Source organism: Seriola aureovittata, chromosome 2, assembly GCF_021018895.1.
Source record: "Seriola aureovittata isolate HTS-2021-v1 ecotype China chromosome 2, ASM2101889v1, whole genome shotgun sequence".
Taxonomy (NCBI): Eukaryota; Metazoa; Chordata; class Actinopteri; order Carangiformes; family Carangidae; genus Seriola; species Seriola aureovittata.
Genome location: NC_079365.1, coordinates 12,562,501 through 12,577,500, shown reverse-complemented (window position 1 = coordinate 12,577,500; position 15,000 = coordinate 12,562,501). Strand labels below are relative to the sequence as shown.

The window sequence follows — 15,000 nt, the reverse complement described above, 5'->3', positions numbered from 1 at the left end:
TCAGCTCTGTATAACATCAGTTTTTTAACAGCATGCCTGTGTGTGTATGTATGTGGGTGTTATTGTACATATCTGACCATTATTAATTCTTTTTAACTTTGTTTGAATTAACTTAATTTAAATATCCTATAATCATATTTGTACTGAACATCTGAAACTGAGTTGGTTAACAGTGTGTTCCATCTCCGCAGCGATGTGTCCGTCAGACCTCCAGCAGCTGTGGAAGGAGGTGTCGGGGGTGCCAAGCAGTGAGGAGGCCCTGAAACAGGCCGAGGGCCTGGACTTGAGCACCAACAGCTCCAATTCTACCTCAGCCTTCCCCAAAGCTGCCAGCGCTCACATCCCACTGCACAGCCTGCCCAACGGACAGAGCCACACCCCAAAGAGAGACAGGTACTGTGACTCATAGTATGTCAAAATACTTAAAATATTCACATTGTGTTTTAGTGTGTCTGTCCTCTGTGTGACCTCCAGTCCTTCTAATTCAAACACTCCTCCTATGTCATTTTCAGCATAGAAACTTTTAGTTTTTAGCTCTTCTTCTGTGTCTACACACGTAAACATGCACATGTGGCATACCACACATCACCAGGGTGTAAAGGTGCCCCAGTTCCTTTGATAGAAGGTTTGTTGGGTTTAGTTTGTTCTGCCTGTACGCTGTCAACCACATGCTAGTATGGTATGGAGGAGAGGCGATGAGAGGAGACGAGAGGAGAGGATGCAGAAGAGAAACAGTATGAGACTGTGGCAGTTTTGTGAGCATAAATCGGGGATGCTACGGATGTACTACGCACACTGTGTAGGGGTTGTGTTGTCCCATGGCTGTGTTGGCTGCTCATGGGCTTGTCTCCGTCTTTAAGAGCCAGACTGTTTGAGTGGATATCCTCCTTCACCAAGGCAGACAGCGGAGATGACCATGTCCCCCTTTACTCCAAAGGCAGTCAACCCCCCAGCAGCCAGTGAGTAGCGCATTTACACTCACACATACACACACACACACACACGAGTGGACGAGACGGAGACAGAAAGGCGTACTATAGGAGGGTGGTCTGACGTGTCCTTTAGCGCTGATTCACAGCTTGCTCCAGGGGCATTGTTGACCTTCACCTTCAATCTCATTTTGAAGGGGTCAGCATGGGTCGCAACGTATTAATTAAAAGAGCTTTTATTAATTGATCAAATATGTCACACACTGTCACACCACAGCTACAGTGTGCTGTTTGCATCCCAACAGATTTGACTATAGTAGATCATGAAGGGGGTAGCATTAGTGTGTTAGCCTGCTAAGCTAATGCATGGCTGATGTGGAGGAGAATGTGGTTGCCAGCAGTTTGTCATGTCTGCTGTCTGAGCTGCTTCTGAGTTGACTCAACCGCAGCCAGCACACACATACGCACAAGACACACACGCGCAAATACACATGCACACACAGCTCCAACCTCAGCCTGCGCATATGATCAGGAATAGGCGAAAAAGCAAAGAGACAGGGAGAGAGACATGTTTCCATCTGTGAGACAAATGGTTTTTGTTAGACAACCTTCTGATGTTGATTTGGGAGAATCCCCATCCCAGTGCACACACACACACGTACACACGTGCACACACACACACATACAAATACACACATACACAGTCATGTAAATATATGTGGAGACAGCAGTCGCCGGCGAAGGTCCAGGTCTGAACCACATGTGCTACTGGACCTGCCACACACACACACACACACACACACACACACACACACACACACAAACACACACGCACACACGCACACACGCACGGATACAGTTATTTTACCCAGGGCCCAAACCAAACCTGGCCCAGTCTTTCATCGTCACACACACATACAAATACACACACGCTCATAAATATGCACAGATGTACACACAAAAACACACACATGCACATGAACTCACCACAAAAGAACAACCAGCACATGACGGCAGCCGCCGCCAATCAGTCATGGCTGGTTGGTCCTGTGCCGACTCTGTGTCAACTCCTGAAACGTAAGAACACACACTAGTGCTGACATACACATGCGCAACACACACGCCAAGGACAGAAAGACAGGTCATGGACTTCAAAATGTGCCTCTGAGGTTGCTGGACCAATTCCCTTATTTGCCTGGCTTCTGTAACTGACCCCACTCTGCTCTATCCTCCTCTCTCCACACTTGGCTTTGTGAACTGTACAAACTAATGACTGCTAACCAGACTCAGATGGCTGTATTGATGTTGCTGCTGTTGCTACAGTTAGTTTTGCATGTGTGTGTTTGTGCATGAGAGTGTGGCATATTAACGCTTTGCCTCTTATTCTGAGAAAGTATCTTTATATGCTGAATGTTTTATGTACATGATAAAAAATAAATTAAAAAAAAAAGGACTTAAAATCTCTCTGTCCACAGTCATGAGGAACATGCTGGCTCCCATCCTCTCTACGGCCATGGAGAGTGTAAGTGGCCTGGCTGTGAAGCACTGTGTGAGGACATGGGACAGTTCATCAAGTAAGTTAACAATCTAATGCACAGCATGATGAGTAGGTTGGGGTTACAGATGAAAATTAATTATTAGACAATGAAGAAGATGTATAACTGCTTTCTGTATTCTGTATATGTATCGCTGCAGTCAGAAAAAGCGAACAGTGACAGAGGTCCTGCTTTGACCAGTGTCTGTTTTCCTTTATTAAGGACAATATTTCACAACACAGCTAAAAATCAGCAAAATCTACGTTTGTAGTCACACACTCCACTCGCCTTAACCACAAACCGTGCTTCAGACAACATTGAAACTTCCTTCAATTTCATCACTAATTGGTAACAAACACAATGCCTGGTACTTAAAAAGGCTCAACAACACTAGCCCCTAGTGTTATTGCAGGAAAGACAGAAACACGACACATCTGTCTGATTCAGATTACCTGTAGGCACAAGAGATGAGGCAGAACAAAGTGAAGCTACACTATGTGCTAAATGTGGAGTGTCAGTCACGTACATCACTGGAGTTCTGCGTTACCCCACTAACTCATCAGTTGCGATCTGTTGCATCATAGTTGCTCTGAAGCACATGCATGCATACATACAGGTACAGGCATACACGTGTCATGTGTAAGTTCTTTGTTTTTCGAGGGACTCTTCAGCCTCCCACTACAACTCTACCCTCCTCTTCTATCATTTTTTTTTTTTTTTCTCTCAGCTAATACACATTGTATTGGCTGTTTGTGTGTGCACTCGTCTCCATTCATTTGCTGCCCTAATACAGACAGGAATTTGTGATCTAATATGTGCGTCAGTGTTCGACTTATCTTCCTCAGAATCAGTGTCTTTGTGTGTTTTAACGCATTTTTCTGTCCTGTATGTTTTCCTCTGAAGGGTCAAACAGATTGTCTCTTTACAGAAATAGAAATTTATTCTTAATTAGCTCATCCATAAGCACATTCCCTCAGCAATGGTGAAGACATCAAACACCCTCCCTCACTCATTCCCACTCTGCTTCCATTTTCCTCTGCTCCTCCCTCGGCACGTCTTTCATAGCTGTTATTTGCCAGTTTGGAGTCATTGGGGGATGCTGATGCACTATCTGGCCTTGACATTCTGCCACCTCCTCCTCTGTCACACACAGTACAGTGGACTTCCCCATGGCACTGTGGCTGCTAACAAAGGATTCACAAGCCTCTAATGAAGCCCTAAACAAACTCGCACTCTAATTATCTGGAACTTTTAGCTATTTGAGCAATGGAGATATTAATAAGCCGGGGTGATGAAATATGTACTCACACACACACACACACACACACACATAATCACAGAAGTGTGCGTAGTGATTGTGATGGCATCGGACAGTCAGATCAAAGCTTGTAGGCAGGCTGGGAAAGTTTGGAAAGGAAAGCTGTTGTTTGGTGTCTCATTTCACGTAGCCCCAGGGCAGATGGAAAGAGAGAGAGCGATAGAGTGAAAGAGTGTTTGTGTGTGTGTGTGTGTGTGTGTGTGTGTGTGTGTGTGTGTGTGTGTGTATGTAAGAGAGAGAGAGATGAAAAAAATAGAGGCAGTGACAGATAATGCCGTCAGTCCGACAGTGCGCTCCCTTCCAGCCAGCTTTAGTCATCGCCCCAGGAGAGAAAAGGGTAGAGCAGAAAAGAACAGAGGAGGGGGACTGCTTCACTGTTTCAGGCCTTTCTTCTCTTCTCTTCTCTCTGCCCACCTCTCCCCCTCTGCTCCTCCTCCCTCCCCCCTCCCCGTCCTCTGGTATAATACTCTGGCTGTGGTCGGTGGAGCTGGGTGTAATGTGGGTTAAAGCCTTGTCTGCCAGCACTCAGAGGAGTAAACAGAGCCTCATTGTCGGGACACATCGAAAAAAAAAAAAACCCTGCTACTGTTTATGGCGCGGCTATAGAGAGAGGGGAGGTTTTTTTGGGGGCAGATTTAGTTGGAATGAGTGTGAATCATAGGCATTTGGGGAGTTGCGGGGGAAGAAGAGTGGACAGAAGTACAAGTGAGGAAGAGGGAGAGAGGGAGCTTGATAGAGAGTGAAAGAGAGAGAGGGGTGAGATCATGTTTTTGTTATTATTATCGTGCACTTGTGTTGAGCCGTCTATCTGCCTGGATTAGCCATGCCATGACATCATTGTTTTTGTTTCATTTCTAGCCTTCGCCTGATATTGCCTAACTTTCTACTTTCTTAAAGGCACACACTCACACTCACATAGTTGTGCACTACATGGACACACACACTTCCTCGTGTGACATACATTTTCACAATAAACAAGTCAGAGAAGCGGCTTTATGAAGATTACTCAGATTAGAAGTTAACACCGCATGATATCGGGAAACTTACTCTGAAAGAACGGCTCTCTGATATATCTCACACCATGATATGCATGAGCAAACACACACACACACTCATGCACACTGGGCAAGCAGCGGCAACCTGCGAATAACCTTGGCGATGACAGAGGGGAGAGAAAGGGATGAAGGAAGGGAGACAGGGAGGGGTGCACTGGGAAAGATCAGAAGGTCTCGGGTCCTCCCACACTGGAGGAAACAAACAGCGCCACCATTTACACACACACACACACATAATCACAGAAGTGTGCGTAGTGATTGTGATGGCATCGGACAGTCAGATCAAAGCTTGTAGGCAGGCTGGGAAAGTTTGGAAAGGAAAGCTGTTGTTTGGTGTCTCATTTCACGTAGCCCCAGGGCAGATGGAAAGAGAGAGAGCGATAGAGTGAAAGAGTGTTTGTGTGTGTGTGTGTGTGTGTGTGTGTGTGTGTGTGTGTATGTAAGAGAGAGAGAGATGAAAAAAATAGAGGCAGTGACAGATAATGCCGTCAGTCCGACAGTGCGCTCCCTTCCAGCCAGCTTTAGTCATCGCCCCAGGAGAGAAAAGGGTAGAGCAGAAAAGAACAGAGGAGGGGGACTGCTTCACTGTTTCAGGCCTTTCTTCTCTTCTCTTCTCTCTGCCCACCTCTCCCCCTCTGCTCCTCCTCCCTCCCCCCTCCCCGTCCTCTGGTATAATACTCTGGCTGTGGTCGGTGGAGCTGGGTGTAATGTGGGTTAAAGCCTTGTCTGCCAGCACTCAGAGGAGTAAACAGAGCCTCATTGTCGGGACACATCGAAAAAAAAAAAAACCCTGCTACTGTTTATGGCGCGGCTATAGAGAGAGGGGAGGTTTTTTTGGGGGCAGATTTAGTTGGAATGAGTGTGAATCATAGGCATTTGGGGAGTTGCGGGGGAAGAAGAGTGGACAGAAGTACAAGTGAGGAAGAGGGAGAGAGGGAGCTTGATAGAGAGTGAAAGAGAGAGAGGGGTGAGATCATGTTTTTGTTATTATTATCGTGCACTTGTGTTGAGCCGTCTATCTGCCTGGATTAGCCATGCCATGACATCATTGTTTTTGTTTCATTTCTAGCCTTCGCCTGATATTGCCTAACTTTCTACTTTCTTAAAGGCACACACTCACACTCACATAGTTGTGCACTACATGGACACACACACTTCCTCGTGTGACATACATTTTCACAATAAACAAGTCAGAGAAGCGGCTTTATGAAGATTACTCAGATTAGAAGTTAACACCGCATGATATCGGGAAACTTACTCTGAAAGAACGGCTCTCTGATATATCTCACACCATGATATGCATGAGCAAACACACACACACACTCATGCACACTGGGCAAGCAGCGGCAACCTGCGAATAACCTTGGCGATGACAGAGGGGAGAGAAAGGGATGAAGGAAGGGAGACAGGGAGGGGTGCACTGGGAAAGATCAGAAGGTCTCGGGTCCTCCCACACTGGAGGAAACAAACAGCGCCACCATTTACACACACACACACACACGTCTGTGCACATGTACGCGCACACCAGTGTTAATAAGTGGAGTGGAGTTTAGCTAGCAGACAGTCTTAAGATAAGGCTGTGTGCTATAACACATGAGCTCATATCCAGGTGGTTGTCTTGGATCATGGCTCACTGAACACCAATGAAGTATACACACACAAAACACAGCTGCTGCGTCCTTCACTAGACAAAATAAACCTCCAAGATTATGATTTATTTTTATAGCACTGAAACAGCTCATAACTCAGTTTAAATAAAAGTGAACGACCTGAGTTTTGTTACTTCATCATTCAGGACCATTGAATTGATGTAACAATGATTTTATTCACTTAAGTGTAACTTAGAAAAACCGCCATTGAACTGAATAATTGAATGAAAGAGCAGCATTTTGATCTTGATACTTTTTATTTGCAGATACCTGCTTATTTCTGCAAAATGATTGACTGCTGATCCTCTTGCTTTTCTCCTCTCCCCCAGGCACTTGAACAATGAGCACGCCCTAGATGACCGCAGCACTGCTCAGTGCCGAGTCCAGATGCAGGTGGTTCAGCAGCTGGAGATACAGGTGAGTTAGACACACGTACGCACACGCTAACGTGCACTAAATTTTCACACATCACACATTTCTCACAACAAATTCATGAAGACTGTTTCAGCCAGTCAATGGCAGTAACTTGTCTGAGGCAGGGCAGAGTTTATGGAGAGCAGTGGAGCTTGTAATTTAAAAGGAGCAGTCGGCAGGGAAGCTGCCATCGCTGCTCCAATTATAAAGCTGCTCTGGTCACCAGCAAGAGCGAGCGAGGCTGAGAAGGGAGGAGGGAGAGAGAGAAGAGAAAGGAGAGAGAGACAGAGACACGAGCTAGAAAGCGGAGGACCAGGCTGCATGGCTTCTCTTGTTCTCAAAGTGGTTCATGCACCCAACACTCTTGAAACATCTGAATGCCCCAGCAAAAGCAAAATACCAGCACTGGACCGGATAAGAAGTGAAATGCTATTCTCAAACAGTGTGTAAGAAAAGTTCCAAACAAAGTGGATATACATGTCTCTTCACACACATCTTGACATAGTTTCCAAAACAGTCCTGAATACTCTGTTCACATCACTGCATGTGTGTGTGTTTGTGTGTGTGTGTGTGTGTGTGTGTGTGTGTGGGGGTTGTCCAGAATTAGGGTTAGCGTTGTGTTTGGTGGTGGTGGTAAACAGCGTTTAGCTGAGCCCCTGAAGCCAACACCAGGGAACACAAAGTGACAGAGAGGCAGCTGGTGTCACATCACATCAGGACAGCCGTCTCTCTCTCCCTAACATGTCACTTCATCCCTCAGCAATCCACAGGCAGCCCACTCCTCTACCCTCCACACACACACACACACACACACACACACACACACAACCACACACACACACAGCAGCAGCACAGACACTGTGTTTAAATTTCTAGTATTTACACATTGCCACACGTTGCTGAAGTGTGTGAGTATGTTCATGGCACTATCAGTCTTAGTTTACATCCGTTGTTTCTGGAGGCTACAGGTGTGTATGCTTGTACTCATGCACAAAGACACACACAGAATGCAGCGTTTCCACAGGCTGTAGCACAACCCATTAAACGGCAGTTAACAATGTCAAACGGGACAAGTGTGTCTGCAGGCAAGTGTAAGTGTGTGAGAGAGCTCCGGGTGCTGAGGCAGCTGACTCTCATATTCATCTCTCTGCCTGAGGTGTAATTGTAATTGTAATTCCGTGTCAATACTGCACACACACACACACAAAAAAGTGTTTTTTGTGATGACATCTATCCTCTGTGTGCTTTCACAGCTGGCGAAAGAGAGTGAGCGACTCCAGGCCATGATGACCCACCTGCACATGCGCCCTTCAGAGCCAAAGCCTTTTAACCAACCTGTGAGTACACACTGGCACCGTAAACTTCTCCTTCACCCTCTGAGTCAAGCTTCCACTGCCCCATCTTATTCACATACAAACTCTTCATCAGGTTCTTCACCTCTTAACCTCAATGTTCCTCTGCTCCTGTCTAGCTTGATATCTGCGCCCTCTATTGACCAGTGAGGGTTATTATATTATTTATAAATCATACGGACTACTTTCTGTCTGTCCTGTGCTTTTCCTTACTCTTCTTCTCTTTGTCCTCCTTGTTTCCTTCCCCCTTTCTTCTCTCTACCTTAAACTTCCCATGATACAGTGTGTTTCATTCCTCAGAGGAAGTCATGAAAGAAAACAGCCAAAGTAATCTCTCACAGTATTTTTAGTGTGTGCTGACAAAAAGGATATAAATTTGATATGATATGTGTGTGTGTGTGTGTGTGTGTGTGTGTCCACACTGGTTGGCGAAGTTGTTATTAGGTATCTAATGAATATTTCATTATTCAGATTGACGAGGAGTCTTATTAAAATATGAAGATGTTGAAATTAATTGTCAATTAGAGGTAGAGTGTCTTAATTTGAGGGGATATAAATGGGTGCAGCCGAGTGGCAATGTGTGTGTGTGTGCACGTGTATTTGTGTGTACTTGTGTGTCTGGATAATGTGTTGATCGCATGGGGATCAGCTGCCATTAACATCTAATGGGAAATCAGGAAGAGGCGTGTTCTGTCACCACTGGAGACGAGCCTCGGGGTCAGGGATTGGAGGAGGAGGGGCAGGGGAGGAGCATCAGGAATGGAAACAAAGCTTGGCCTCAATTAACAGGGTTCGACTGTTGCCGTGGTGATGTGGCAGGGTTGCAGCGTTAATGAAGTACCTGTTAAACAGCCCCGCCCCCTCCAGTCAGCTTAAATGGTACATAGCGGGGGCAAAGTAAAGAGGAGGCGTTTCACGCATTTTACATACATATAGACAGCACACACACACACACACACGCACACACACATAGACACACACTGTGGTTTTAATTAGTCCTAAACTAGCAGCCCTACAACGGCTGTCCCAGAGAGACTGGGAGTGCTGGTTTTGTGTGAATGTGTGTGCAAGGCTCTGCCTAATTGGGCTGTATTGGTCCGTGAAGACTTTGCCACCGCAGAGTGCATGTGTGTGTTCCCTTCTTACAAACATGCTGTCGTGTGGTTTTGTTTTTGTAAGCTCAGGGTTAATTGCAGCCAGCGCTGTGTATATAAATATATGTGCATGTTGTGTGTGTTTTCGATTGTGTGTGGTTCTGTGTAAGGATGTACAGTAGGTTACTTTTGGGAAATGGAAGGGACAGAAATTCATAGGGAGACTTTGATGGCTTTATTTTTTATGTGATGTGAGTTAACATCAGTAGTGCTTCCTGGATATAGCTGCTCACAGTGCTGTAGGTGAAATAATGTCAAATTAATAATTGGAACAATTTTCTGAAATGTGCCAGAGGCTCATGGCCTAGCTGGCCTGTGTATTTACATCATTTCTGTGCTCGGTGTATGGCAGAACACGACTGTTCATTTAGGTACAAGCCCCAAATGTCTTAATATTCTTACACAACTAATAGACAAAACTGTTTAGAAACACTTTCCAGGAAGAGATTTGTTATGTGTGTGATACAAAAGCATTGATATCACCTGACCCTGACCTTATCTAGATGATGCAGCAGCAACAGCACTCAGCAGATGGTGAGGCATTAAAGTAAACATGAGGGAAGCATTAGTCATATAAAAAAATCCATTTGATGTCTCTGCACCAAAATGATTCTCCACTCTTGGCACAGAAACTCAAAATTTTGATTTGAATAAAGTTTAAACTAACTTTTATTTGCAGTGTAAAGTTCTCACCTCTCAGGCTGGTATCAGTCTCCACAAGGTAAATTGATATGTAAGTAAATACTATGAAACTGAGGTGCAGTAAGTTATATGAGGATAGGATGACATTTTTGTGTGTATCTGAAAAAGAAATCCGCACATCCAAGCTGACTCACGCTTATTTCTCTGCCCCTTTCTAGCTGAACCTGGCTTCCAGCGGCTCTCTGTTAAAGCGGGACAGCGATGCCTACCCAGAGGGTCTTCCCCACCCGCCCACCTCGGCTGCCACCCCCATCACCCCACTGCGCCAGGGACCCTCGGTCATCAGCTCCTCAAGCCTGCACACACACTCCCACTCCCACACGCACGCTGTCGGGCCCATTCGTAGGCGCAACTCCGACAAGTATTGCACCCCCATCGCCTCAGGTAGACTGAATCATACATCCCCCTATCGCTGATTCCCACACTTACTCAGTACCTTCCTGTTTATGTTATTATCCAGTATTATCTTATTATTAACTGGTTTATAATAAACTCAAATTGTATATGTTTTTTAATCCAGCGCTGGATTAGGTTTTTCTTACCGCACTGGCCTCTGTTTTCATTTTCTTTTTTTTCCACAAATTTCCCTGAAAGAGCAATAAATTACAGCATGTCTTTATCCAGCTGTTTTATTTTATTCATGGCTCAAACAAAGATGTGGTTGATTATGTTTCCTGTCTTTCTTACAATAAAAAATATTGTAGCTTCAGTTTTACTCAGAGGTATCTAAGCAATATGTTTTAAAGTATGTGGCTAAGAATGAAGTCACATTCATTTACATACATTCAAGTTTTTAAATTGTTAAAAAAAAAGAAAGAAAGAAAGAAAGAAAGAAAGAGAACGAAAGAAAGAAAGAAAGAAAAAAATATATCATAAGGATGGAATGTATAATTGGCTTCTGAATAATTTCTAAAGAAAAATAAATATCTTTATAAGAATGTACATTGCTCTTTCCATTAAAATCTGCTGAATCTGTGGTCTAAAAATAATATCAAACAACTGGATATATGGATTTATTTTTTCTAAAATACCTCTGAGACTGTTCCTTTATTATAATTATTTATTTTCGTTTATTAACATTTACATTTGGATGACATATGACATGTGTTACACTACACATTCATAATATTTAGTTCACAATAGTTCATTTCAAATGATCTTGCTTTTTTTTTCAGAGCTGGCTCAGAACTGTGAGTTCTATAAGAACGCTGATGTCAGGCCTCCCTTTACCTACGCCTCTCTTATACGTCATGTAAGTCTCTCCACTCGTCCATTTCACCATTTCTCCTCTCCATCTCTGCTCTCCTCTAAATTTTGTCCTATCTATTTTCTCTCCTCAGGCCATTCTGGAGTCTCCAGACAGACAGTTGACTCTCAATGAAATCTACAACTGGTTTACGCGAAAGTTTGCCTATTTCAGGAGAAACACAGCCACATGGAAGGTAAATTACACACCATATATACATTCTAACTTGTACTTCATCCTTCAAAGGACATTCTTTTAGCTGTACATAACTAATGCCAAAGAATAAAGGACATCAGAAGTAAATGTGAACTTAATTTCATTCAACTAACCTAAAGTTTTTGCTATAAAACATTATTCTAGAAAACTGAGAAAATAGAAACCAGGCCAATTAACAAACTAGTTTGGGGTTGTTTAAATTATGGTGAAAATGAACAGCACCATATTTAGAAAATGAAAGTTTGGACTGCGGTTCTGACTCAATCAGCTGAGCTAATTGCCTGCAAAGTAATTGTGGTCTGTGCCCACTGATGAAGCCCCTAACCCAAGTAGACTTGTTAGACCACAGTGGAAGCAACAAAACTTGTCGGCAGCTTTTGCAGTGTTATTTGAAACACAGACAGGCCAAATGACTTACCTTGTGGAAAATGGAGTCACTCTAAAGGCTCAAATGTAACACTGTCACACTCAGAATGATTGAAGTACAATAACGCACACATTCCTGCACACAAATTTAAACACTGACTTTGGTCTGCTGCGAAAGGTATGACTGATTTGACAGTTGAAGGCCTTTTTTCCTTTATGAGACACTTTCCTACTGCTCTCTCTCTCTCACTCTCACTCTCACTGTCCTTTATCCTCTTTCTGCCCTAAACAATTCTCTCACCTCGGACATGGTACATGGAGAGTCGGCCCCACTTAGCCCAGTGGAGCCACATCAAACCGTTATATGGCCTCATTATAGAAATGCACATGCAAAGCTGGTGCACACACACACACACACACACACACACACACACACACACACAGCTCATGATCATACACATTGAATTCTCTCTTTCTCCCTCCTCATCTCTCTCTCTCTCTCTCTCTGTCACACACACTTACACACACACACACACACTCACTCCTGGCCTGATCCCACCATTGTAGGTGCTGACCCATTTCTACAGAAACCTCACACTAATTTGAGTGTCAGTTCCTCCAGAGAGAGGGAAAGTGAGAGAATGAGCAAAGGAGGGAGAAAGATGGGTGGAGGAGGAGGGGTGAGGAGAGACCCTGGCCTTCCTCTAATAGCCCTAAACCAAGGATAGGAGGGAGGGATGGGATGATGATGTGGTGTGGAGAGGGTTAAGAGACAGGGCAGCCAGGAATATCTTTACCTCCTCATCTGACTTTTATGAATTTTAACTATTAATGGCTGGTGTCTGCTTCCTGTGCCGTTGGCCTTGCAGACCTTTAAATATAGCTCGGCATGGCCTTATGTATTTATATAGCAGCTCAGTGAGTCAAATAGAGCCGTAGAGATGTATGTCCTTTAATAAGCCGTTATATTTCATGAGGAGAGCAGCGGTGTCAGGGAGTGGAAGTCATTGATCAGAGTAACGGAGGGACAGACAATGAGGAAGAGACAAGAGAGAGAAAAAGAAAGAGGTGATGGAGAGAGGAGGAGAAATGAGAGTTGAGTGTTATTTCAAGGAGCTGCATGATGAGTCAGAGGCTTAAAAGAGGTTTATTATCTGTTTAATTTACCAGAAAAGACATATCCCATTTGTTTTCCACTTTTTTCAGATGCACTTATATTTTTACAGGTCCCACCTGTAAAGAAAATTAGAAAAGAATGAAATAGAATAAGAAAAAAAAATGCAATCAGTGTTTGTACAGCTTTAGGTACCAGTTACTTTGCAAATTAAGAAACATATAATATAAAGCACATGCTGAGCTCACAAATTATGATGCATTGTTATAGATTAAACGAAGCAACAGTATATAAAATAGTTAAAGTGAGCTGTACCATGACCAACAGTAACATGCTACTTTAATGACATTCATGCATCACTAATCAAAAATATGATATATAATAGTATTAATAGTATTAACAGTTGTATTGATAGTAGTTTTAGATTTGCTGTATTGCTATTCTTACTTAAGAAAGGGATCAGAATACTTATTTAAATCCTGTTTAACAATAAACTGTTATGCTTGTTTATTCATTCTTCCATTTATCATCTTGCCTGCTCACATGTATTCCTATTAAGGATCATATACAAGCCTATCCCAGCATGCATCAAGCAGAAACACAAACTGGACAGAGCACAATGCTCAAACATTTACAGTATAAAGACATTCATACTTCCAGTAACACCTGTGATCCTGAAAGAAATTTAATATCAGATTTTTTTTCCTCTTTTTTTTTTTTTTTTGATGAAACGCAGTTCAATCTTTCTACCAAAAAATTTCTGCCTCCAGCCTCCAGCCCCCCCCCCTCAGCCGGAGGGAGTGGAGATGAGTGGCACATGTGCTGTGACCCACTGTAAATGACTGCTAATGTTTTAACTGGGAGAATTAGGCTTTCATCACGGAGACGAATGCAAATAGCACTGCAATAGCACTGGTGTCTGGTGCGTGTGTGTGTTTGTGTGTCTGTGTGTGTGTGTGTGTGTGTGTGTGTGTGTGTGTGTGTGTGTGTGTGTGTGTGTGTTTGCACTGTCAGGGTGGCGGGCAGAGATTGGGGTCAGACTCATTTACAAAACTTAGCATCACAGCTCGGGGGGTTGAGGGGATGCGGGGGAGAAAGGGTTCCTCCGCTGATTATGGCTTGTGTAATTACGTGTGTGTTTATGTGTGTGTGCGCGTTTGTGTGTGTGTGTGTATCTGCGTGTGTAATTACGGCGAGGAGTGATGCATGCCTGGCCTGTCCCTCCCTCTCGGCTTAGAACAGCGTGTCAGAGAGAATATGCAGGATTTAATTATAGACGAATTAAAATTGGTAATGAAATTGGGCATGAACAAACTACAAATAGCAGATGAAAAGGGAGGCTTGTCCCTGGGGGGGGTGAGACAAAGATAGCGGTGTGCCTGCCTGCTTGCCTGTCTGAGTGCCTGTGGATGTGTGTGTGTGTGTGTGTGTGTGTGTGTGTGCTGATGATGACTGATTAGAAAAATTCTGAGATAAAATAACGCTACTAGAGAACTGCTGCCTTTTTATTAGCACTGTACATGGAGCTACAGTATGTGCGTGTGTGTGTGTGTATAAAAAGTGATGGGTAAAAAAGGACCATTATTCTCAGGTCACACTACTTATACAGTTACCGACAACATGCTGGAAAGCACTGTTTGTACTGAGCACACGCTGTGTGAGGGTCCTCACCTCCCGCTAGGTAACAGCCTCTGGAAAAGGAACAAAAACCATTTTCAGCTGGGGTTAAGTTACTTTTTTACGTATACACTTCCTCGGTAGAATAACATGGAATATTGTGGCTACTTAAGGAATTTCTTAAATTAGCAGGAAGTATTGATAACTTAACTAAATGTGTCACTTTACAGGAAAAGTTCAGAACGTTCGTTATAATTTATTTAATGTAGTCTTTGCATTAGATGGTGGTTTTCAGGTGATTGCTGTCACTACGAGCCGGACTGTTCGGTACAC

At 43.7% G+C, this 15,000-nt stretch overlaps 1 protein-coding gene across 2 annotated transcripts in view; it reads left to right on the top strand.

The window, feature by feature from the left end:
- The window catches only part of foxp4 (forkhead box P4), a 98,762-nt gene that overhangs the window by 74,278 nt on the left and 9,484 nt on the right, over window positions 1–15,000 (top strand). Inside the window, exons 7-14 of one of the 2 annotated variants that reach the window (XM_056393712.1) lie at window positions 192–393; window positions 861–959; window positions 2,405–2,503; window positions 6,816–6,903; window positions 8,154–8,237; window positions 10,267–10,492; window positions 11,284–11,360; window positions 11,449–11,550. In XM_056393712.1, coding sequence (XP_056249687.1) covers window positions 192–393; window positions 861–959; window positions 2,405–2,503; window positions 6,816–6,903; window positions 8,154–8,237; window positions 10,267–10,492; window positions 11,284–11,360; window positions 11,449–11,550 — 977 coding nt within the window. The remainder of the gene's footprint in view (window positions 1–191; window positions 394–860; window positions 960–2,404; window positions 2,504–6,815; window positions 6,904–8,153; window positions 8,238–10,266; window positions 10,493–11,283; window positions 11,361–11,448; window positions 11,551–15,000) is intronic. The other variant, XM_056393721.1, reaches the window with a different exon arrangement.